The 24,592-nt window shown below is 42.6% G+C and overlaps 1 protein-coding gene across 1 annotated transcript in view; it reads right to left on the bottom strand.

Annotated features, from left to right (window-relative positions):
* Window positions 1–24,592, bottom strand: part of RAC2 (Rac family small GTPase 2) — a 100,325-nt gene that overhangs the window by 32,371 nt on the left and 43,362 nt on the right. Inside the window, exons 2-5 of the mRNA XM_073592479.1 lie at window positions 18,049–18,120; window positions 10,998–11,115; window positions 5,439–5,501; window positions 4,114–4,273 (exon numbers count right to left, since the gene is read on the bottom strand). Coding sequence (XP_073448580.1) covers window positions 4,114–4,273; window positions 5,439–5,501; window positions 10,998–11,115; window positions 18,049–18,120 — 413 coding nt within the window. The remainder of the gene's footprint in view (window positions 1–4,113; window positions 4,274–5,438; window positions 5,502–10,997; window positions 11,116–18,048; window positions 18,121–24,592) is intronic.

The raw sequence follows: 24,592 nt of genomic DNA, 5'->3' as shown, positions 1-24,592 counted from the left end.
CCCCATGGGCCACAGCAGAGGGCCAATCAGAAGACACTGGAAAGCATCATGGGAAATGTAGCCCCAGAAGATTGGCGGCCCCAGACGTGTCCACAGACAACAAGCTACAGCCCCCAGCATGTCTGCACTCTGGGGGGAGAGAGAGCCTGAAGCCCGGAAGAAGCAGAATTGAGTGCTACAGAAGAAGAGATAAAGAGAGGACTATGCTGAGGGAAGCCAGAGAGAGAGCCAGGCTGTACCGACACCACCAGAGAGAGAGCCAAGCTGTACCCGCACCACCAGAGAGAGAGCCACGCTGTACCTGCACCACCAGAGAGAACCACGCTGTACCCACACCACCAGAGAGAGCCACGCTGTACCCGCACCACCAGAGAGAGAGCCACGCTGTACCTGCACCACCAGAGAGAACCACGCTGTACCCACACCACCAGAGAGAGCCACGCTGTACCCGCACCACCAGAGAGAGAGCCATGCTGTACCTGCACCACCAGAGAGAGCCACGCTGTACCCGCACTAATAGAAAGAGAGCTATGCTGGAACTGCACCACCAGAGAGAGAGCCAGGCTGTACCTGCACCATCAGAGAGAGATCCACACTGTACCCGCACCATCAGAATAGGAGCCATGCTGTACCCACACCACCAGAGAGAGCCACGCTGTACCCGCACCACCAGAGAGAGAGCCAAGCTGTACCCACACCACCAGTGAAATAATCACGCTGTACCAGCACGACCAGAGAGCAAGCCATGCTGTAAACGCACCACTAGAGAGAGAGACACGCTGTATCCGCACCACCAGAGAAGGAGCCACGCTGTACCCGCACCACCAGAGAGAGAGCCACGCAGTACCCGCAGCACCAAAGAGAGAGCCACACTGTACCCTCACCATCAGAGAGAGAGAGCCACACTGTACCCGCAAGACCAGGAAGAGAGCCACGCTGTACCTGCACCGCCAGAGAAGGAGCCACGCTGTACCCGCACCACCAGAGAGCCATGCTGGACCCGCACCACCAGAGAGAGAGCCACACTGGACCCGCACCACCAGAGAGAGCCACGCTGTACCCGCACCACCAGAGAGAGAGCCACGCTGTACCCGCACCACCAAAGGGAGAGAAAGGTGGAGCCACTGCCAGGGTACAGACGTGCTACACTACTGACCAGAGACGGCCTGGCAACCCAGAGTGAGCGAATGTCCAGCCGGAGGGATCACTGCTGCGGTTTTGCTGGGTCTGGTAAGTGGGCCTGATGGCCATTATCCATTACTGTTCCTAGGGACTGAGCCATTAAGAAGTGCCTAACCTGCTATCCTCTAGGCCAGGGATATGCAATTAGCAGACCTCCAGCTGTTGCAGAACTACAACTCCCATGAGGCATAGCAAGACTCTGACAGCCACAAGCATGACACCCAGAGGCAGAGGCATGATGGGAGTTGTAGTTTTGCCACAGCTGGAGGTCCGCTAATTGCATATCCCTGCTCTAGGCCTTATTGACCTCTGGCCCAAAAATAGGGGGGTGGGGGTGACACCATTTTTACTGCACCAGGTGACACCAACCCTAGTGAAACCACTGCTTTAGTCTTAGTAGCAGGGCCGACTGAGCGAGTACCGGCAGCTAGGAGAAAGAGTCATGTGTCGTTGGCAGTTCCCTTCTCTGCACGTGAGGAAAAATTCTGCTTTTCTGTGAGCCCCTGTACACACGTCACTGCTCTACTAACTAACCTCATCCTCTGCCCTACATACTGTCACCATCCACAGCCTTACTAACTTACACCACCCACAGCCCTACAAACTGACACCATCCACTGCCCTACTGACACCGTTCACTGCTCTCTTGACTCCTATAATCTGTCCCACAAACTGCTGACTCCTATACTCTGCCCTACCTATTACTGGCCTCTTTACACTGCCCTACCTATTACTGATCTTTACACACTGCCCTACCTATTACTGATCTTTACACACTGCCCTACCTATTACTGACCTCTACACACCACCCTACCCATTACTGACCTCTACACACCACCCTACCTATTACTGACCTCTACAAACCACCCTACCCATTACTGACCTCTACACACCACCCTACCTATTACTGACCTCTACACACCACCCTACCTATTACTGACCTCTACACACCGCCCTACCTATTACTGACCTCTACACACCACCCTACCCATTACTGACCTCTACACACCACCCTACCTATTACTGACCTCTACACACCACCCTACCTATTACTGACCTCTACACACCGCCCTACCTATTACTGACCACTATACACTGCCCTGCAATTAGGCCTGAAACTAGTTGCCCACTGAAGTCAACTTTTAAGGTAAGCTAAGTTTATATTTTTACAATGACATTCGTTTTATTATAATTTTCATGTAGATCTCCACCTCTCAAAGGTTGCCTACCCCTGCTCTAAATGCTGCATCCCCCCGATTGTGGGGAACTTGCAGCGCAGACCCTTTAATTTAAATGGGTTGCGTTTGGTGAGTGGTAGTGCAAGCTTGTGGGGGCCCCAGTGCATTATTTTGCCTAGGGGCCCATGCTGCTATTAAGATGGCCCTGCCCTAAACCCTAAAATTGTGTCTGTGTCTACCTCTTTCACTATATGCTGCTGATTGGAAACACGGCTTACATAGACCAAACAAAACTGGAAGAACAATTCTGTTGTATCTAAGTTTTTTTTTCCTTGTTCATGTATGACTTGAGAAGAAACACGATAGGCCTATTTTTCCACATGTGCCAACCTTACTTATTGCTGATTTCTGGCAATTCCAATCAGGTTTTAATCACAGAAACAATCAAAATGATTAAGTAAACTGACCAATAACAGTTTTGATTGTTTAATGGTTTCAATAGAAACTGTTGGTGATGGGTTGTCTTGATTCATATACTCAGAAGATGGCTGAAAGTGGTTGGAATTAAGTTAAAATGTGATATATTTATGGCATATTATGCAGAAGACTGACCATATAACAGCAGAATATACATATTAACGCAGTCTTCAAATGATTTTGCCTCCCATATCAACCTTTTGATATCCAATCAGACATCTTTTGGCCTTAACAGCTGATGGCAATCAGTAGGCTTATTATTAATAGAGAAGGTTTAAAGAGGAAGCAAACCCTGATGGGTTTTACTTCCTTTTTTGTTCCCAGAAAGCATAATTTGCTAGTATGCATCGCAAACCTTACCTTACCTGCACGTTTAGAAGATATTTACAGTGCCTATAGGTAAGCCTTATTATAGGCTTTCCTATAATTACAACTTGAAAATGAAGATTTACAACCTCTTTAAGGCATCCTTTCTGTACAGACAATTTGCCCACTTATATGGACAATTTGCAGCAGTTGAATGTTGTTTTGAGTATAATAGAGAGGGGTTTCGTTGCTTGCTTATATTTCTGTTGGGGAGAGTTATCCTTGTTTCCTGTCCTGGAAACATGTCAGAAAAAGATAGGAAACACCCTTTAAGGTCAACTGTTATGCCGCGTAGACACGATTGGAAATTCGGCCAGCAAAAGACCGATGAGAGCTTTTCATCGGAAAATGTGACCATGTGTATGCTCCATCAGACTTTTTCTGGCCAAATTCCAGCCAGCAAAAGGTTGAGAGCATGTTCTCAATTTTTCGGTCGGAAAAAGTTCCTATCCGAAAATGCGATCGTCTGTAGCAATTCCGGCGCGCAAAATTCCTACGCATGCTCGGAAACAATTCAACGCATGCTCGGAAGCATTGAACTTCATTTTCTCGTCGAGTCGTAGTGTTGTACATCACTGCGTTCTTGACGGTCGAAAGTTCAGGGAACTTTTGTGTGACCATGTGTATGCAAGGCAATCTTGAGTGGAATCCCGTCGGAAAAGCCATCATATCTTTTTCCGACCAAAATCCTGATTGTGTGTACGCGGCATAACTGAGACAGGAAGTGAGGACTAATCTTCCCAATGGGAACAAAACAATAAAAAGGTTCAAACAATTCCATACTACAATTAGACTAAAATGTTTGGCTGTACTTCTACCTACCACTGTAAACTCTGAGTGCATACTAACAAATAATGATCTTTAGATGTTAACACTGATAATTTCACAATGTTTTAGTGCCTATACTAACCAATCTCCTTGGCCAATGCCAAACCCTGGGGATAGGAAATTGGTGCCAGCTTCTTTTCTTTAAGCTTCTCAATGGTTTCCTTGTCATCACGCAAGTCCAACTTGGTGCCCACAAGAATTATAGGGGTGCTGGGACAATGATGCCTCACCTCTGGGAACCACTAAAAGACAAAATATGGATACAAAATATAAGTCATTTTTCAGGAAAAAAGCCTCACAGAAATTCTTTTGTTTCTAGTAATTATATCTAATGTATTTGTTTATTTCCTTCTAGAGTGGGGAAATTTTCTCTCTTTTATGTTGATGCCATGTGTAGCACATAAAATACAGTATACTGATTGATACATCTCTAGCTTGTTGTATTTTATTGTTACGTCCCAGAAAAAAAAAAAAAAAAACCTGCACAAAGTAGCTCTTCGAATTGATATTCTCAGGTTGGTAAAGAATAAATAAAAACTAATCATTGACAATGACAGGCATATGAGTACACACATCCATATGTGTAGGTAGTCATTTTTCTTTAATCCCAGGGCAAATAAGCAGGCTATGTAAAGGTTATCTACCTTTATGTTCACCTTACCAGTGCTTCTTCATCACTTCTTCCTTCTCCACGGCTGACTTTGAAATCAGCTGTATCAGTGACCCAGAGGAGCAGTGACGTCACTCCTCCGGTCATGTGACAAGCTCAGACCTAGCGATCGACTGCTAGAGCAGGACGATGTTAGATAGGAGCAGATTACATGCTTCCCCATACCCAGAAGTGCTATTATTCTCATTGGCTGCAGATGAGGAAGGAATTGTGAAGGATCTTAGGCAAGGTAAGTATAGGGGATGGGGAAATTCCTTTGCAGAAACACTATCACTTTGTAGTTGATTGCAACTATGCTAAAGATAGAAAGTCCAATAAATTTAAAGCAGTAATCAACCCAAAAGCAAACATTTATTATATTGCAGTTTACAAGTTCTTTTTTACGCTTTCTTTCTTTCTTCTTTTCATCTGGTGATCCAGCCATCAAGTCTGTTGCTTTTCAGGAGCACAAGCTCTCCAGAATAATCTAGAATCTAGGTAAAATGAATATCTCCTAAACATGTACCATTTAGGAGATATTCACCCTGCATGCAGCCAGTGATATCAATGGCGCATGTGCTCTGTAGGTCGGTATACCTTGCCAGAACGTCAGAGCTTCGTGAAAAGTTTGCACTTTCCAGTGAACTGCCTGCTGTACACATTCTGCGGTCTAATTTATGCCATCCCACTTCACACCATTACCGCGACAGCTATTTAATTCAAGACTTTTTTATTAATTCCTGGATATCCATTCTTACCTTTGCTCGAACATTTTCATAGGATGCCGGGCTCACCAAGGAAAAGCAAATCAGGAAAACATCCTGAAAAGGAAAAGACTTGCTGTAATTCTGCAATAATCATTTTATCCAAAGTAAAGATGAAAGACGTCAGAATCAGAACCTTTCATGTGGGTCCTCTGAAGGTGCTCATACACTTGGGAGGGCTCTATATATGTATACACAATATGAAACCTGGAGGCATCCGTGTATTAGTGCACCCACAAAAACACACGTTAGGCTCGGCAGAATGGAGATGGGCTTTCAGCCTGGATATTCTTTGCACAAAAATTTGGAAAACTTGTGATATGGTGGCTGCATACCTTATAGTTGGTAAAGCAGTTGTAGAGAGTAGAAAAAATATGCTGCCACACAACCCAACAGAAGAGTGCAATGTTTGGAAGCCACGCAGGACCCCTTCTTTAGGCACATGATGAATGATCATCACATGCCTAACGTTGTGCTGATTTGAACTGTTGCACTTTTCTACTGTGATGTGTGGTCTTTCTTCAATAAAAGACTGTTCGGACTTTGTCTAAAGATCTGTGGTGTGCTGGCAAATATTTACATTGTGCATGTTTCCGTCTCCAGCTGGTGTTTGCTGCAGCCCCCATTACTTTAGAGCCCATTCCAGGAATGTGTGTGATAGGAATATGAGCGATTGCTCCCAATGTTGAGGGTATGTGGCCTGGTATGGTTCAGGAATGGGGAGAGCACATGCTTGCTTGCTGCATGCCTTCCGCCTGGCCAGCCAGGTTGCATGGCCAGGAATAAGGGTCTGTTGTGGCTTTTAAGAGTGCACCTTGCCATTTTTTATTTTTTTGTCTTCTTCCTGCGTGGGTTCCCCTTCATAATTCATTCCCAGACCCTTAACTAGGATGGTCAGAAAGGGTAGGAAAGATGAGAGGGCAGGTATAAAAGATGTGGAAGAACTCTCCATCAGCTAGGTGGCAATGCCACCATGTAGAGGGCAGAGCTGGGTTCAACTTGTGAAGCCTGTAAGGAGTGAAGTATGCACTGTGTTAGGATTTTAAATTGAACCACCCTTTCCCTGTTTAAACAGCAGGTCCCAAATGTCAGACCAGTCCCGTTCATTCATATCCAGTATGTCTGAAATCTAACCAGTAAGTAAAGAACCAACTTTTGAAAGAAAGGTATTAAATGAATGGGACAGAAGAAATCCAATGCGTTTCAACAAAAATTGGTAAAGGTCTTCTTCAGAGTCAATAGGTTATACAATTCTAGATTTTTCAAGGCTAATCTACAATTATAAAATGTACACAATTAAAAACATAAACACAATTCAATGGTATTTATACAGAGGTCATATACATAATTAAACATACTGACCCTATGTGCTGATGATTCCACAAGTGGTAGTCATAGCTTAAAAGAGGAATTGACTGACTGCTAAGGTTTGCCAACATGCAAGAAGATTTCTCCTTGCGTGTTGGCACACCTTAGGTTTCGGTCCATTCCACTTTTAAGCTATGACTTAAATCATCATGTTCAATCATCAGCACATAGGGTCAGTATGTTTAATTATGTATATGACCTCTGTATAAATACTATTGAATTGTGTTTATGTTTATAATTGTGTACATTTTATAATTGTAGATTAGCCTTGAAAAATCTGGAATTGTATAACCTATTGACCCTGAAGAAGACCTTTACCATTTTTGTTGAAACGCATTGGATTTCTTCTGTCCCATTCATATGGACAGTCAATGTACAGGTTATCCACTGGTTTTCAATGCTTTTCAAAGCTGTTTTACATGCTATGCGCTTGTTTTAATTGATCCCAATTTTTCTGTGTTTCACCAATACATTTTGTAGTTTTATAATACACCATTTACTGTAGTGCATTTGTGTAAACCAGCCCCAAAGGCATTTTATAAATACAAGTAGGGGGAGAATTACTAAAACTATTGCAGCTGTGCCGAGTAACCAATCAGCTTCTAGGTTTAAACCCTCGTTCACACTGAATGTGGATTTGAAATTGTGCAACTCCATCTGAATCCAGACGATTTCAAAGCAGCATGCCCATGCGACTTTGGGTGTGACTTGAAAGACATCTGTGCGGCTTCATGCACAGATGTCTATTGAAGTCGCACTCGAAATCTGCAAAAGTAATGAAGGAACTACTTTTGCAAATCAGTGCGGCGCCGCAAAGTCAGCGTTTAACCAATTGGAGTGGTGCCATTGCTGGCAATAGGCTGCGACTTGTCATACAATTTGACCTGTCAAATCGCATGACAAACTGGTTGAGTGTAAACGAGGGCTTATTGTCAAGGCTTATTTGAGTTGATTGGTTACTATGCAAAGCTGCACCAGATTGTGTGTGCACCAATTTTAGTAAATCTCCCCCGTAATGTAGTACCTGAATTTGGCTTGGTACCAGCCCCTTGCAGAACACTGTGCAGTCTCTACAGTAGTTTTTCATTTGAATTTTGAAGTTATGGTGGAAACCCCTGCAAGGGTAAACTTTCATTCTGTTTAACTTTTTGTCCTAAATAAAAGTGGGCCAAAAAGCCCCGAAAACAGCATTACCCACACTTCAGCAATACCCCCAACAGATCAGTTTATGTGTGTGTATATATATATATATATATATATATATATATATATATATATATATATATATATGTCCTCAAGGTGAAGGTGTGCAAGACAGGAAGCGATATTATGGTTGTGCGACCCTTTATTTTGATACGTGATGTTTACCGGAACGGAATCCAGAGACCAGCTTGGTGAGATTTCAGATATTTCAAACTTTGTATATCTATTTTATCTATGCATTTTGCTTTTTGACTGGAGTTCAGGGTAAGTGCAGGGAGAGCTCCCTCCGGTGGCTAATCCTCATATATCTATATATTTAACACAAAAGCAAAAATATGCCAGAGCAGGTTTGTAAAAATGTGAAGATCACAATAAAACATACATTTTGGATAACACTGCAGTAATGACTCAAAATGTATGTCCACTGAAAATACACTATACCTTCCAGTTGCTGAACATGAAGCAGCATGTTAATGAGTTTTATACTATTTCAGACCTCTTTGTAAAGCCACTGATTATGAACAGTAAAAGCTTCTATAATCTATTCATACAGAATATGATACATAAACCTTTTTAAAAATAGTGCTTAATTTAGCATACTCAGCAAAACCTAGGCACTGAACCATGTTCTGAATTAGCCTTTTTGCACCTCATTTTATTATCTTGGCACCAAACAGAATCTAATTTTACTGATTAAGGTATTTAACCAAGCACATGTGATAGTGACAATAGTTATGTGTAAGGGACTTTCTTAAAAGGCTGGCTACCCATTATAAAGAATAATAAATTGCTCCTACACGAATTACAAAGTCTCATTGTGCAAATCAATGCACAGGGTTTAAACCAGGCACAGCGGGCATATAAGCAGTGGGGTGAATTATCAGCGAGGGAAAGAGACAATTACAGCACGCAGAAAGCGACAACTCAAATTATTAATGACTACCTGCACAATCTAATTAAAAATATGAATTTTTTTTTCTGAACACAACAACTGAAAAGCTCAATTAAATTTAGCTGTTCGCATCATTAAAATTAAACCTTCAGGATATTTCCCAGCTGAAAGATACAACAGTGGGAAACCCTCTTAGCAATATCTGGTTACATTTAATATCTAGATAACAGCTTAATTCCAGCATTGTAGTGTCTTTAAATAATAAAAAAATATATACTATTACCTATTAAAATGTCTTAACACATGCATTGTGTTGTATTTGAAATGTTGGAAATAATGTAACCTGGAAATATATATATTTTTTTCACGTAAATAATTGTCCTGCTTTATGCAGAGGAATGTTTAAAAGGAGAAGTATGACCAAAGCTCCTTTTGCTATACGTCTCCTGTGGATCACAAGGGTGCACTTAGTTTTGCACTCCTGTGAGCCAGGGTCAGCTGATAGCAGGCTAAAGTCCTCCATTGATTAACATCACAGGCTCTGCAGGGATCAAAAGGACAGAGTACAGAGCGGTGACTTATAGCCACTGCCGTGCTCAGAGCAGACCTGAGAACTGAGTGATCAGCAGTCTTTTATTGCTCTGTTCTCAGTGTAGAGCCGACAGGGGACAGATGCAGCATCGGATCGATACTGCAGCCATCTAGGTGAGTGTAAATGTTTATTATTTTACGTTTCTGCACTTCTCTTTTAAGAGACTTTTTACAAACTAGAATTTATTGTTATTAGTTTGTCAATGGTACCTTGTTTTGTAAAAAGTGGAAATTTGGCATAACCCAACTTTCCCAGCACTTCAAAGAATGGGTGGTATTTTTAGAATGAGTGTAACCCAGATATAACCAAAGTGGAGTCGGCACTTAACAAAAATTCCCTAACACTTTTGTGGCAGTATAGCCCTTTAAAATGACCTAAGCCTAATTCATAAATCCCTGATAAAACCTCATTTACAAAATACAAAGGCTTCTGCAAATGGGCAGCAAAGGGGAGGGGTGGGCTGAGTTGCTGTGTCGCATCTTTCAATAGCTATTTTCCCAGAGCTCCATAACACTGTCAGCTGTAAATATAAGAGATAAGTTCAGGAGGTGGCATGAGCCTCCTTGGATTTAATGTATAGTATGCTTGCATATTTTAAAAATTGGCTGAATTCCTGGAGTTCAGCTTTAAAGCAAACCTGTGTTTGACCTTTAAGGGCAAAGAAACAGGTTTGCTTAAGCCCCTACCCACCTTTCTTTCTTCCCCAGCCACACTATTCAGCATCAAAAGCCAAAGGCATTACTTGGTACTTACAAGTACAGCATTCCACTTAAAGAATATGTTACCCCAATATCTCATATTCCTGATATGTCTCTGATGTACAATGTACTTGTGTTAAAAAGTAGCCTGTTCTCTTTGCATTGCTTCCTTTGTGCGAAAACTGGCGATGCTGCCAGTCCCCCTGCTTTTTTATTTTGAACTGTGAGCACATCCATTTCAGTGTGGTCAGTTTTCGGGCTGTGCTGGGAGAACTGCCTGCCTGTCCTCCAATGACCAAGGCTTGTGCTGACACTCCTCCTGCACAGCCATTTACTGGGAAGATCAGTGTGCTGCTGTTTCTCCATCCCCACCTTTCTAAACCCGTTATGCAGCTGAGAACAGAGATTATGTAATCACTTATTTTAAAAAAATAAAGTTTTTTTTTTTCTTAAAGCTATGCACAAATGATTGCCTTTTATTTCTATTTTAAAATGGTTGGTTTGATTTACAAGGTGAGGATTTACATATACCTATTTAATCATGAGAGTGCTAGGCCATAAGGGGTAGTCCATAGCCTGGTGAAACTAAAACTTTAAAGACTTGTCGCATACACAGGATTTTCCTTTCATTCTTGGCAGCTGAATGGAGAAGTGCAAGGTCAAAGCAAAGGCTCCTTTTATGTTAACAGCTAACCCAACTATGATGTCTTGTCAAGCAGCTAATACTTAGACTAAACCAAAACATCCCAAATTATCATAGCCCCGTTAATTAGTCTAGATACTACCCATCTAATACGTACAGTCTGTGGGTAGGAAAGTGGTCTCAGACGGTCATAGTCCTCCTGTCCGGCTGTATCCCATAATCCTAGGTTCACAGGCTTACTGTCCACCATCACATTAGCCGAATAGTTATCAAACCTGTTAGAGTGAAAAATGAATACACAGATTGCACAATGTCCTAAATACAATGATGTCCACATTTTATAACTGCCATACTGTATGTTTAGGTTGTACATGAAAACTTTTCAAAGAAACAGGGAGATGATTCAAGGAAGGCCTTTCTTTTAGGCCCTGCCCCGGTCTATAAAACAAACCAATCATTTTTACATGAAGCAAAAAGTTGTCTCATCCCAAGCAGGGCTGTATTTACCATAAAATGGTATTTGAGAGCCAGTGCCTAGGGCAGTGCCTCAGCATTTCCAAATCATAATTACATTTTCATTACTTTACTTCCCTCTTCCGTCCACCTCTGCACATTTGTGGCTAAATTCAGAACTGCACTGGAAAGGGCGTGCAGGGCATGTTATGAGATGTAAGGCCCCTTTCACATGGGCATTGTCAGACAACAATGCCAGGGGGTTGAGGTGCATTTTTAACCCACCTCAGCAACCTGTCAAAACCAGGCAGTGGCTGATGGACAGCCCAATATATATTGTCAGCAAAAAAATAGGTTGTGTTGCATTTGGCAGCCAATACCACCTGCCAATGTGCCCCATATAGGTGAATGGAGCTATGCCCCATAGAGGTGAAAGGATGCAAGTGTAGTGAGGTGAAGAGGGATTTTGGTATCCCTCTTTAAACAGGCATGCAAGAGGTGACATATCCCCTCCCGATCATCTGCTAGCTGTGGGCCAGTAGGGATGGGCTGGACACCCCCAGGTTCGGTTTGCACCAGAACACTGCGAACAGGCAAAAAGTTCTAGCGAACATGCGAACCCTATTAAAGTCTATGGGACACAAACATGAACAATCAAAAAATCCTAATTTTAAAGGCTTATATGCAAGTTATTGCCATAAAAATTGTATGGGGACCTGGGTCCTGCCCCAGGGGACATGTATCAATGCAAAAAAAAGCTTTTAAAACGATCGTGTTTTCAGGAGCAGTTATTTTAATGATGCTTAAAGTGAAACAGTAAAAATGAAATATTCCTTTAAATATCATGCCTGGGAGGGTCTCCTTAGTCTACCTGTAAAGTGGTGCAAATGTGCGATGTATAGAGCATGCCGCAGCAATAATGACATTTCTAAAGGAAAAACTGTTATTTAAACTTGCTTGCGGCTTTAATGTATTGCCAGCTCCTGGCAATATAGATGAAAAATCAGTGACAAAAATGACGTGTGGTCCCCCAGTTCATACCAGGCCCTTATCCGAGCATGCAGCCTGGAGGTCAGGATAGGGGAGGACGCGTGAGCGCCCCCCCCCCCCCCCCCCCCCGAACCATACCAGGCCATATGCCCTCAACATGGGAGGTGGGTGCCTTAGGGCAGGGAGACTCTGCGTCCCCCACCCCAAAGCACCTTGTCCCCATGTTGATGGGGACAAGGGCTTCTTTCTGACAACCCTGGCCGGTGGTTGTCGGGGTCTGCGGACGGGGGGCTTATCAGAATCTTAGCAGAACAAGGGGGGGGCCCAGATCCTGGCCCTCCCTAAAAAAAAAGTGTTCTGCGATGTAAATCCATCATCAATCACGCCGCCCAACAGACCCGAAAAATAGAAAAAACGAAAAAACTCTGCCTTGATGGGAGGCCTTCTGGCAACTTTTCGCTTTGACAGCCCTTATATAGGCAAGGGTGGGGCTACCCGCTGATATAACCGGATGACCCCGCCCCCTCTGACATCACATGATGTCTCATGACAACAGAAAAGGGGCAGGGTTACTTGGTTACATCACTGGGTGGTCCTGCCCTTGCCTATATACAGTAATAGCTGTCACAGCCAAGAGACAGCAGTTGCCAGGAGGCCTCCCATGGAAGCAAAGTTTTTTAAATTTTTTCCTGCTTTTTTAATAAGACCCCTTTCACACTGAGGCATTTTTCAGGCGCTAAAGGGCTAAAAATAGCGCATGTAAAGCACCTGAAAAACGCCTCCCCTGCAGCCCCAGTCTGAAAGCTTGAGTGCTTTCACACTGGAGCGGTGCACTTTCAGGACATTAAAAAAGTCCTACAAGCAGTATCTTTGGAGCGGTTATCCACCACCCCTGCCCATTAAAATGAATGGGCACCGCTGCCGAAGTGCCTGCAAAGCGCTTTGGCAGCGACGCTTTTCAGGCACATTTAACCCCTTCTTTGGCCGCTAAAGGAATTGTCAAAAACTGTCTCTTGTGGTTTTTATTTTTTTACACTTTTTTTGGTAAATGGGTAGGGGTACAATGTACCTGATATCTATTCACATAGTGGGGGTGGGATCTGGGGCTTCCGATTCCGATAAGTCCCCCCGCCCGCAGACCCGACAACCACCGACCAGGGTTGTCGGGAAAAGGCCCTTGTCCACATCAACATGGGGACAAGGTGCTTTTGGGGTGCTCAGCGACAGGCGAACTTCCCGCAAGCGCCCCATATGTTTGTTTGTTCAACTCGAACATCAGGACTATCCCTATGGGCCAGCTGTTGCTGATAATGCAACCTACTGAGGTTCGCAAGTCAGCAGCTAGGCCCATGTAATAGAGGCCTAAGAAGGCTCTTCATTATTTAAGAAACCTGAAACCATCTCGCTTCTTTGTACAGTTAAAAAGTAGCTGTGACTATAACGCAGACAATATACTGCCTCCAACAGCTTATTTTACCCTTAGTTTTTACTTTGCATGACACATGGGATGTAGGTTTAAAAAAAAAGGTGTCACCAATCAGGTATTTCTAGGGCTACATGATATCTAGTTATGGCCCTTTACCACAAGCAGAGTTTTCCAGGCCAGACTTTAATTACATGCCCAATAGGCCACTTTAATTGTGTCTCCTGTAAATGCAGATTTCTTTGGTTACGCAAATTTGTATAATTTAGATTATATAAACATTTTCCATAAATGGTGAAATATTAAATTTTCAGTGTCATCCTGAAGATATACACTATATTGTCAAAAGTATTTAGGTGCCTGCCTTTACACGCACATGAACTTTAATGGCATCCCAGTCTAATGCCCTGTACACAGGGTCGGATTGTCCGAATGAAAATGTGTGATAGGACCTTGTTGTCGAAAATTCCGACCGTGTGTGGGCTCCATCACACATTTTTCAGCAGAATTTCCGACACACAAAGTTTGAGAGCAGGCTATAAAATTTTCCAACAAAATCCGTTGTCGGAAATTCCGATCGTGTGCCACGCATGCTCAGAATAAATTAAGAGATGAAAGCTATTGCCTACTGCCCCGTTTATAGTCCCGATGTACGCGTTTTACATCACCACGTTCAGAACTATCGGATTTTCCGTCAACTTTGTGTGACCGTGTGTATGCAAGACAAGTCTGAGCCAACATCCGTCAGAAAAAATCCATGGATTTTGTTGTCGGAATGTCCGATCAATGTCCGACCGTGTGTACAGGGCATTAGTCTGTAGGGTTCAATATTGGGTTGGCCCACCCTTTGCAGCTATAACAGGTTCAACTCTTCTGGGAAGGCTGTCCACAAGGTTTAGGAGTGTGTCTATGGGAATGTTTGACCATTCTTCCAGAAGTGCATTTGTAAGGTCAGGCACTGATGTTGGACGAGAAGGCCTGGCTCGCAGTCTCCACTCTATTTCATCCCAAATAGAGTGTTCTAGAATGTTCTATCAGGTTGGGGTGCAGGCCAGTCAAGTTCCTCCACCCCAAACTCGCTCATCCATGTCTTTATGGACCTTGCTTTGTGCACTGGTGCGCAGTCATGTTTGAGCCGTCCCCAAACTGTTCCCACAAAGTTGGGAGCATGAAATTGTCCAAAATGTTTTGGTATGCTGACACCTTAACCGCTTGCCGACCAGCCGCTGCAGTTGTACTGCGGCAACATGGCTCAGCTGCACGAATCGCCGTCATGTTACGTTGCTTCCTTATTTGGCTACTAGGGGTGTGCACGCGCACGCCCCCTGCTCGCCCACAGAGCCGATGCAAGTGCCTGGCGGTCGCAATCACCACCAGGTGCCCCCGCAATCGCTCGGGGCACACCGAGAACCAGGATCTGTGTGTGTGTGTGTTTCCGGTTCTCTGAGGAGAGAAAAGACAGATCGTCTATTCATACAGAGTATGAACAGCAATATGTCATCTCCCCTACACAGTCCTCTCCCCCCTTCAGTTAGAACACACACTAGGGAACACAATTAACCCCTTGATCGCCCCCTAGTGTTAGCCCCTTCCCTGCCAGTGACATTTTTACAGTAATCAATGCATTTTTATAACACTGATCACTGTATAAATGTCAGTGGTCCCAAAAATGTGTCAAAATTGTCCGACGTGTCCGCCATAATGTCGCAGTCCCAATACAAATCGCAGATCGCCGCCATTACTAGTAAAAAAAAAGAAAAAAAGAATAATAAAAATGCCATAAAACTATCCCCTATTTTGTAGACGCTATAACTTTTGCGCAAACCAATCCATATACGCTTATTGCGATTTTTTTTTTACCAAAAATATGTAGAAGAATACATATCGGCCTAAACTGAGGAAAAAAAAAATTTTTTTTATATATTTTTGGGGGATATTTATTAGAGTAAAAAGTAAAAAAATATTGCGTTTTTCTTCAAAATTGTCACACTTTTTTTGTTTATAGCGAAAAAAATAAAAACGCAGAGATGATCAAAGACCACCAAAAAAAAGCTCTATTTGTGGGGAAAAAAAGGACATACATTTTGTTTGGGTGCAACGTAGTACGGCCGCGCAATTGTCAGCTAAAGCGATGCAGTGCCGAATCGCAAAAAGTGCTCTGGTCAGGAAGGAGTAAAATCTTCCGGGGCTGAAACGGTTAAGATTTTCCTTTACTGGAACTAGAGGGCTAAGCCCAACCCCTAAAAAACAACCCCACACCATAATCCCCCCTCCACCAAATGGATGAGTATGTTTGGGGTGGAAGAACTTGACCGGCCTGACCTCAATCCGATAGGAAACCCTTTGGAATTAATTTGAGTGGAGACTGCAAGCCAGGCCTTCTCATCCAGCATCTGAGGAAGAAGGGATCTCCCCTCGAAACCCGTCAGCCATCTGGAAGGGTCTCCGGTGTGCTGGACATGGTACAGGTGGCTTGTTCCCTTTGTGTCCACTGTGGACACTTTTTTTACAGTGTTTCCATGACCCTTGGAGGGCAACAAGACCTGTGCGTTTACCGGGAGCCATAGAAATTCTAGCCGATTTCCACTACGGTCACATTACTTTCAAGTGCAGGAGATTTTGTTTGTCTGTCATCCAACATCAGTGCCTGACCTCACAAATGTGCTTCTGGAAGAATGGTCAAACATTCTCCTAAGGGTGGGCCAACTCAATATTGAACCCTATGGACTAAGACTGGGATGCCATTAAAGTTCAAGTGCGTGTAAAGGCAGGGTTCCCAATACTTTTTAAAATATAGTGTAGATAAAAAGCCACATGAAAAATTGATAGAAAGGAAAAGAAAACATAAGGTAGCATGGGATCAGAATATGGATCAGGGTCACCAATAACAAACATTGTGTTACAGGTCTAGGTAGAGTCTGATGAGCTTGGTCATCTGTTGGTTTATAATATTTAGTTGAGACTTCAGCAATGGGATCTTCCTGTCATTGTCAGGGCCCTGTTCCTCTCCACCTTGGAGCTGGGTTTCCATAAACCTTGGATTATTTTGCCCGCTTCAGAAGTGCCTACCCAAGCAACCAAACAGGGGCTGTGGAATTCATCCAGTGGTCAACAGGGAGATTACCACCACAGTACCAGTCAGTACCGGGGCAAGCTCATCTAGCGCCCAGAAGAAATACTGACTCCTGTTTCCGTAGTGGCAGTAATATTTTTCAGAACCTCAATTACTTTTAATATTGCAAGACTTTAAAAAAAAAAAAACTTTGAATTTGTTAGTTTAGGTTTGTTTTAAAGCAAATGCAATTAAAAAAATGCTGGGCTGCCCTTGGTAATCAGATGTGGTTGCTAGTAAAGTAAACCGATAAACCAATATCCAACTACAGGATCACTAGTGCAAACAATAAAAGAAAGAATAATACAAAGTTTGGGGCTGTTCAAACTTAAAAACACGAAGAGGAAAATGCAACAGAAAAGTATTCCATTGTTAGAACAGGCAAATAATAAAAACCATAAAAAAACACCCATCACTTACATGACTATACCGCTACCAGGGTGATAAACTGAGAATACAAAGACAGATCAGTATTCCACTTGTTTATCAGTATATCGGTTAGTTGATCATCTTGGTAGCAGTACAGCCACATGCTGTAGGTGATGGGTGTATTTATTACTTTTTGTTCTAATAAAGGTATACTTTTATGATGCATTTCCCTTTTAATGCTTTTATGCAAGTTGTAGCAGTCACAAAGTTTTTTTTCTTTCTTTTGTAATTTTCTTAGAGTTTATATTTCCAGGGACTAGAGTAGTATTTTGGGCCTAGAGATCACAATTAATTTTGATGTTTACATCACTACTTTTCTTTTATACTTTTAAAGAAGTATAGCCAAAGCTATTTTGGCTACAGTATACTTCTACGCATCACAGGAGTTAGTTCTGCTGTTGGCTGATGTCACTCATCTAGTCCAGGCTCGGTAAAGATCCCAACTTTACAGTCAGGATCCACCCAGCTGTCTCAGTCTCTCAGCAAGCCACTAAGAGCCTGAGCCAGCCACTCCACAGCCCAGCGCTCCAGTAAGACAGACATTGACAGTGGTGGCTCTCTGCTCAGGGTGGAGGGGGAAGTACTGAGTGATCAGCTATGTTTGATCACTTAGTTCTTGGGATAGAGCCAGTGGGAGACAGCTGTAGCTGGGATCGGTGCTGCAGCCATCTAGGCGCGTATGATTTTTCCTATTCCCGAAATTCTCTTTTAAAATAATCAGGGACCAAATCTAACATTTAAAGAAAGAGGAATAAAAGAATTAGGGTTCACAATAGGCACACTAGACGGCTTTATACTCACACAGTCGGGATGTATTCCCCTGGAAAGGCGTTAGTTGTGTAACTGATCAGCAGACATGTCTTACCAACAGCTCTGTAAAAGACAAACAAAAGAATATTCAATATATTTGGCTTCAGTAAAGTTAGGCTTAGTGATTTTTGAAGCTTAAATGGAATCTATAACCGTTCAATTAAATGTTTACATTTATTAATATGAATGTAAATGATCGTATCAATGCTTGTTTACATTTGGGCTCTGTTTCTGGTTTGCAATTCTACACAAATGTTATGTGTTACTGCTTCTTATCACAATGAAAATCTTTGAGTCTGCTGGCCCATTGAAAACAATGCATAACCTATGTGGCTGATATCTTACCTCAACAGTATTTAAAGAGGAACTGCAGTCTGCTCACATAATTTGTAAAAAAAACATATTTGCCATTCTGAAGCTTCCCTCCATGCCACTTTGCATATAAATCTCCCTCCACTAAGTCTGGCTGCAACCATTTTAACCGTGGGCAGCTGAAGCTGCTGCCCGTTCAATTCCTGGATTTACATACCTCCAGCTCTGCAGCTCTCATTGGCCCTCTTACTCACCCCCCTCCCTTCCTGGCAAACTCTCACTAGAGTGAGAGAGAGAGTTGTGTGTGATGTCATAAGCCTAGGCTTTTTACCAGACAAGAAAAAGGAAGTCGGCTGTATAAGGTATTTACTGGCAGAAAAAAAAGATTTTACTATCCAAAGTTAAATCAACAAGGGCAGAAGATTTAATAGATGGAAAGGTGAAAAAATGACTGAAGGTCCGCTTTAAGCAGGAAGATTAAATGGGCCTGAGTCAAAACTGAACTCCATTTAGAGATGAATATGAAAACATTTCTTAAAGTGTTTGTTATCCCAAAATGTAATATTCCTGAAAAGCATCCATTGTGTGCCTGGAGGCAGCAAAGGTTTCCTCACCCTGCAGTCTCAGTCAGGCTTGGCTGTGACACCCTGCCGGTGTTTCTTCAGATTAGGCGACCTGTCAGATTTTGTAACGGAAGTGACGTTCCGTCCCTCCATCTTGCTACACCTAGCACTTGTCCACAGTAAGGATACAGTGAGAAGGCGGCAAGTGGACATCTGGCTACACCCACCAGAGTCATGCATTTCACACTTATTTTTAACAGTAAACCGAGCTTATATAGTGACATATAGTATTTAAAAATCCGTCTGACTGTTTAGATGTTGAATTTAAAAGCAGCGGCAAGCCTGCTGATCTCACAGGTTTTCTAATCTGACAGCACACCGCTGCATTGAAAAATCAACATCAAAATAGTCACACACCGATTTCAAAATACTGGATTTCACTATATAACCTGAGAGTTTATTGTTAAAAATAAGTGTGAAAGACTCCAATGGGTGCAACAAGATGTCCACTTGCCGCCTTCTCACTGTATCCTTACTGTGGACGAGTGTGTGGTATAGTAAGATCGCGGTGACGAAACGTCACTTCAGTTACAAAATCTGACGAAACACCAGCAAGAGGGACCTATACAGCAGAAGGCCTGGACAGAAGTAGCCATCTTTTCATTCAGGAACCACCAGGGACTAAGTGAGTGATCTCTATTTTTTCAAGGGAGAAAGCAGCCGAGTGCAAGACCTAGCTAGTTTTTTAGAGGGACAGTGCTAAGTCTACTCTCATCCCTTCTGGGGACATTTCAAGTAAAGGGCCACATGGATTAGATTCCTTTTTGTGAAAAAGTTCATCCCTACAGACAGTTTGGAAGCTTCTCTTAAAAGGAGTACAGCTTAGGATTTCCTGCCAGGAGTCAGCAATTGTTATCCAGCTTGACCTTTACAGTTTGTACTTTGAATTCAGTTCTGGGCATCCCATACTTCCCTTCCTCGTCCAAGTCACATTCTCTAATAAATGATCAAAATCAAGCCTATGGAATAGATTTTTTGACTGCGAGAGCCTGTCGAAAATGCGTGTTGCCTGGCAGAGCAGGCCAAGGGGGGACCCAAAATCCAGCAAGCCTTGAGGGGGTAGTGCTACATAACTTTTTTCTGCAGTTTTTTTTTTTTTTACTTTCATGCTTTTCTTTATTATGGGGATGGAGCCCTGATATATGGTTTTATATATGCTTTTTACTGCAAGTACTGCTTTGCCAAAACAAGGAAATTGTCAGGTCCTGATGTCATTCTTTTCCCAATGTTTACATATTCCACTGTCAAATATGCATCTTTCAGTTTATAAAATGTTCGCTGGTACATAATCATTGGATGAAAACTCTACTACAGTATGTCCCCAGAAACCCAGCAATTTCCCCAAGTGAGGGCTGTTATCTTGACCCTTGCACAACATTGAGAAGGTGACGCAAGAATTCCGTTCCCAGCCCACACTAAAGACCTCTCTGTTTTTCCTGTGACAGTTATGTGTCACTGTTCTCTGTCTACATCAATAGTCAGGAAAGCAATTAGAGAAGGTTATGAGGGCTTTGCTGTTGGCTTTGACAAAAAATGAAAATCTGCATATCAACAACTGTTTTTTTTTTTTTTTTGGTCTGCATGTTTTGAAGACAGAAATAGTGTTTTTGAAATGATGTTTATATGGCAATGGGAAGGTTAAATTTAGGGACAGATGTCCTAGCAGTTTTGTTCACAACTGATAACAGCGATGAGTCATTGATATGATATTTACAACTGATAACCTCAACCAGTCATTTATGTGACATTTACAGAATTTAATTAAAAAGCAAGACAAAAATAAAAAGGAACCACAATCACATAATAAAATGAGAGTAAAGGCCAATATTGAAGTAAAATATTTTATTATTATTATTACTACTACTACTATTTTACAATTTTTGCCCACAACAGGCTTTACCTTACATTTGGAACATTTGTTTACCGATTTCAAAGTAGGACCTGTTCCTGTCTGTCACCTTTTTGCCAAGCTAACAGAATCTAAATCCTAATGTTGAATGACTAAGGCTTTATTTGCCATAGGGCACTCATGGGCCAGTACCTAGGGCAGTATGGTTAGAGGGGGCAGCAAACAATTTGTGATAAAGATTTCTTTATTTCCTTTACCTTTTCTGTCCATCTCGGAACTTTTGTGGCTAAGTTCTCAGGATATTGGTGCAATAAAGAGATTGCAAGGGATGTTGAAAAGAGTTGCTCTTGAAGCCATGGTTCCTTTCTCTTGTTTGGTGGCCAGGACATTAAGGAGTAGTTCTGCATATAAATTACATGCTACATCCAATAGTGCATTGTAGCAGAAGTCTTTACTAACGTTTTTACATCCCATGATTAATAACTACAAAAGAGCATACTAATACAAGGGAGCCCAGGGCAGCTTAATGTTTGAATACAACCCTTGATGTATGCTGCTCTTACATAATTCCATCACCTTACTGAGAACAAATAATCACATTCATTTTTCCATAAGGGAGTTTACAGAGTAGTGTCCCTACCTTATATTAATGAATACATAGACTAGGGTTGATTTGGGTGGCCGCCCACCAGTGTACTTATGGATTGTAGAAGATAACTTTAATATCTAGAGAAGCCTTTGTTAACAAGGTTATATTAGGTAATATTAGGGTTCCTCCAGGCGTTCCTTGTGGTTCATTGAGCATCGGCAGCTGTTATTCTGCCTGACCATGCTTGCATAATTCCAATATCAATGTTACTTAGTAGAACCTACAGCACTCTCGGCAATTATTGTTTCAGCTGTCTATAAGAGTGGAATTATTTCTACTAAAAACCAATGTAGAAGGGCACTGCACTGACGACTTATGTAAGTAGGCACTACCCAAACCATCAATGTAAGGGGGGGGACACACTGGCCATCATGTAAGGGGTACTACACTGACCTCCAATATAAGGAGGCCCTTCTTCACTGGCCACAAATGTAAAGAGGCACTTTGGCATTGATCATTAAATTAAGAGTACACTGCACCATTGACTTTCTAACAACTATGTTACCCATCAATATAAGGGGATATCACAATGACCATCAATGAAAAGGGAACCTATCATTTTCACAGTCTTCTTTTCTTACCATTATCTGTACCTACACCCTCCCCAACCCCCTGGTCCCTTCTTTTCTTACCTACGTGGAGGAGGAGCTGTTGGCGCCCATACAGCTGGTGATTTGATATCCCTGCTCTTCACCCCCTTCTTTTTGCAGGGCTTTCAGGGTGGATCAGATCGATTTTAATAAGTCAGCACTGGATCAGAGATTTGCTCATGACTCATGAAGGTAAGTACTGTAAGTACTACAGGGGGTGTGGGGGGTATGTTAGGTTGGAAGGGGGGAGGGTGATAGGTCATAGGGTTTTCTTTTTTTTCTGAAAAAGTGAACTAACCCTTTAAGATTATTTTACCTGATAATTACTGAAAATAAGTTTATTAAAAGATAAGTATGGCTTTATGTCTCTGCAGTGAAAACTGAGCAATCAAACATCGCTGATTGATTGCTCAGTTCTCCCACTCCGCTCTGAGCAGAAAGCCAGGACTGTCAGTCAGCAGCTCTTTGCTCTTCCTCCAGCGCTCACTGGAGCACTGGGTTGTGGAGGGGCGGGAGCTTTGGCTCAGGCTCTCAGCAGCTCACTGAGAGGCTGACCCAGGTTCCGATCCAGGCTTCTGGCTGGATCCCGACCATATGGACCGGCTCTGTGACGTCAGCCCAAAAAGCTTTGGCTATATGTCTCCTTTAAATTAAAAAATGGTTCGCTATGGTATAGCTCTACTAGGATAATCTGTATTTTGTGTTCCCCATTCCTGCACAGCCAGACAACACGCATTTTCAACTCTCATCCAGACACAAGAAATGAGATTAGTCCATGGGCTTGTTTTTGTTGTTTTATTGAGGGAAACAACTTGGATAGGGTATAGGGATTATGGGATGCCCAGCTTGACTTAAAAAAGAGATGAGGACAACCTTCCTTCTCTATGTACACAAAAATAGAGATCCTGTACTGTACTAATCACTGTCTATATGGATCAGTGGCAAGGTTCTTTAGGAACCAGGAACTCTCAGTTCCCTTTAGTGAAATAGCACAAAGTTCCAAACTGTTTGCAGGAGTATTGTGTCTCCTCAGTAGAACCTCACACGGTTTTGACGCTTGCAGATACTAGCAGCCCACCTAGCTGCTTTGACTACCAGCCATCCTGGCTGCTCTAAAGAATGCCCCAGGACAAGGGATTGGGATTTAGCTCAATGCTGTCCTTGCGAAAGTATGCTACGTCTGGCAGTCTTTCCCCTTGTATGGCCTTGGGTGTGCTGAGGTACTCACATTGTCCCTTGATTCCTTCTGCACTAGGCAACACTTCTGTTCAGGCCTCCTACTGTCCAGATCCTCCCATGTCTTCTGCACAAGACCCAAAGGTAACAGAGATCCTTCTCTTAGGCTTCCTCTCCTTCATTTCCTCAGCTCGAGTCTGGAGGCAGAGCCCCCACCCCTGGGGCCCCCTCACAGGCCTCCCAACAGCAACCTCAGCTCTCCGTCTTTCACCAGACTTTCCCGCTGGCCAGGCTCCACAATATTTAAGAGTTGATCCAGTCACCCTGACAGTGCTTATGCCTGGGGATTGGCCAGATTCCTTCAGGTATGCAGATCAGGACCTCCTACCCTCCACCCACAAACTTCAAGAATCTTCTCCATGCTTCCAAAACCAGGTGGAGGCACCAGAGACCTGCCCTGTAGAGCCCTTCCAGCCTGACCTGGAGTAACCTGATCCAATTATAGACTCACACAACTACCATGAGTCAACAAAATAAAGTTACCTACACAAGTTGCACACTATAGGGTGCTACAATGGGTATCAATCATGCTATGTTTGCCACATTTATTATTTTATTATTAAACCTACAGCTCACTTATTCCATGTGCTACAAATATAACATTATATAACATTAACATTTTAGCTTGGGTTCCCTGAGAAATTATTTCAAATGTTTTACCATGATAAAAATGTTAAAAGGCTGAAACAAACACATGGAAAGGGGGATCAAAGCCAAAGCCATAGGCACAGCACAACAAGACAAGAGCACTAATGTTTAGCCACTGTGCTGCTTCACACAGTTTGAGTCATTAAACTAAATGTATGATAAATGATGGCAGTTGGTCTCACATGGAAACTGTAACAAACAAAGTACACATGGATATGATGTGAAGATATGACATTTCCTCTCTTTCAGATTAGATTCTGATGAAATGAATGGTTATTTACAAGATCTAAATATGCTTAGGGAAAAGTTAATACATTTTTAAAGGGAAAGCATAATGCATTTCACTGCTTACTTTGAAATATTACTACAGGGTCAAGCAAACATGCTTTTATACAACATTTTTACAATTTTGCTCTTCATTATTTTTGTTGTATTATTAATTATGAAGTTTTGCAGATTACTCCCTAGAGCAGTGGCATCCTGTCCATACAGGGGGCAGTGGCGTCCCATCCATACAACATCTATGCGCCCGGCCCCTAATGTTCATGCAGGGCGCCGGACACATGGATTCCAATGGGATTTTTTTTTTTTTTTGAAGCACATGATTAGAGCCTGAGGCTCTAATTGG

This window comes from Aquarana catesbeiana, linkage group LG07 (genome assembly GCF_042186555.1).
Source record: "Aquarana catesbeiana isolate 2022-GZ linkage group LG07, ASM4218655v1, whole genome shotgun sequence".
Classification (NCBI taxonomy): domain Eukaryota; kingdom Metazoa; phylum Chordata; class Amphibia; order Anura; family Ranidae; genus Aquarana; species Aquarana catesbeiana.
Note: the sequence above shows the minus strand (reverse complement) of the source record. Positions and strands in the feature narration are given on the sequence as shown.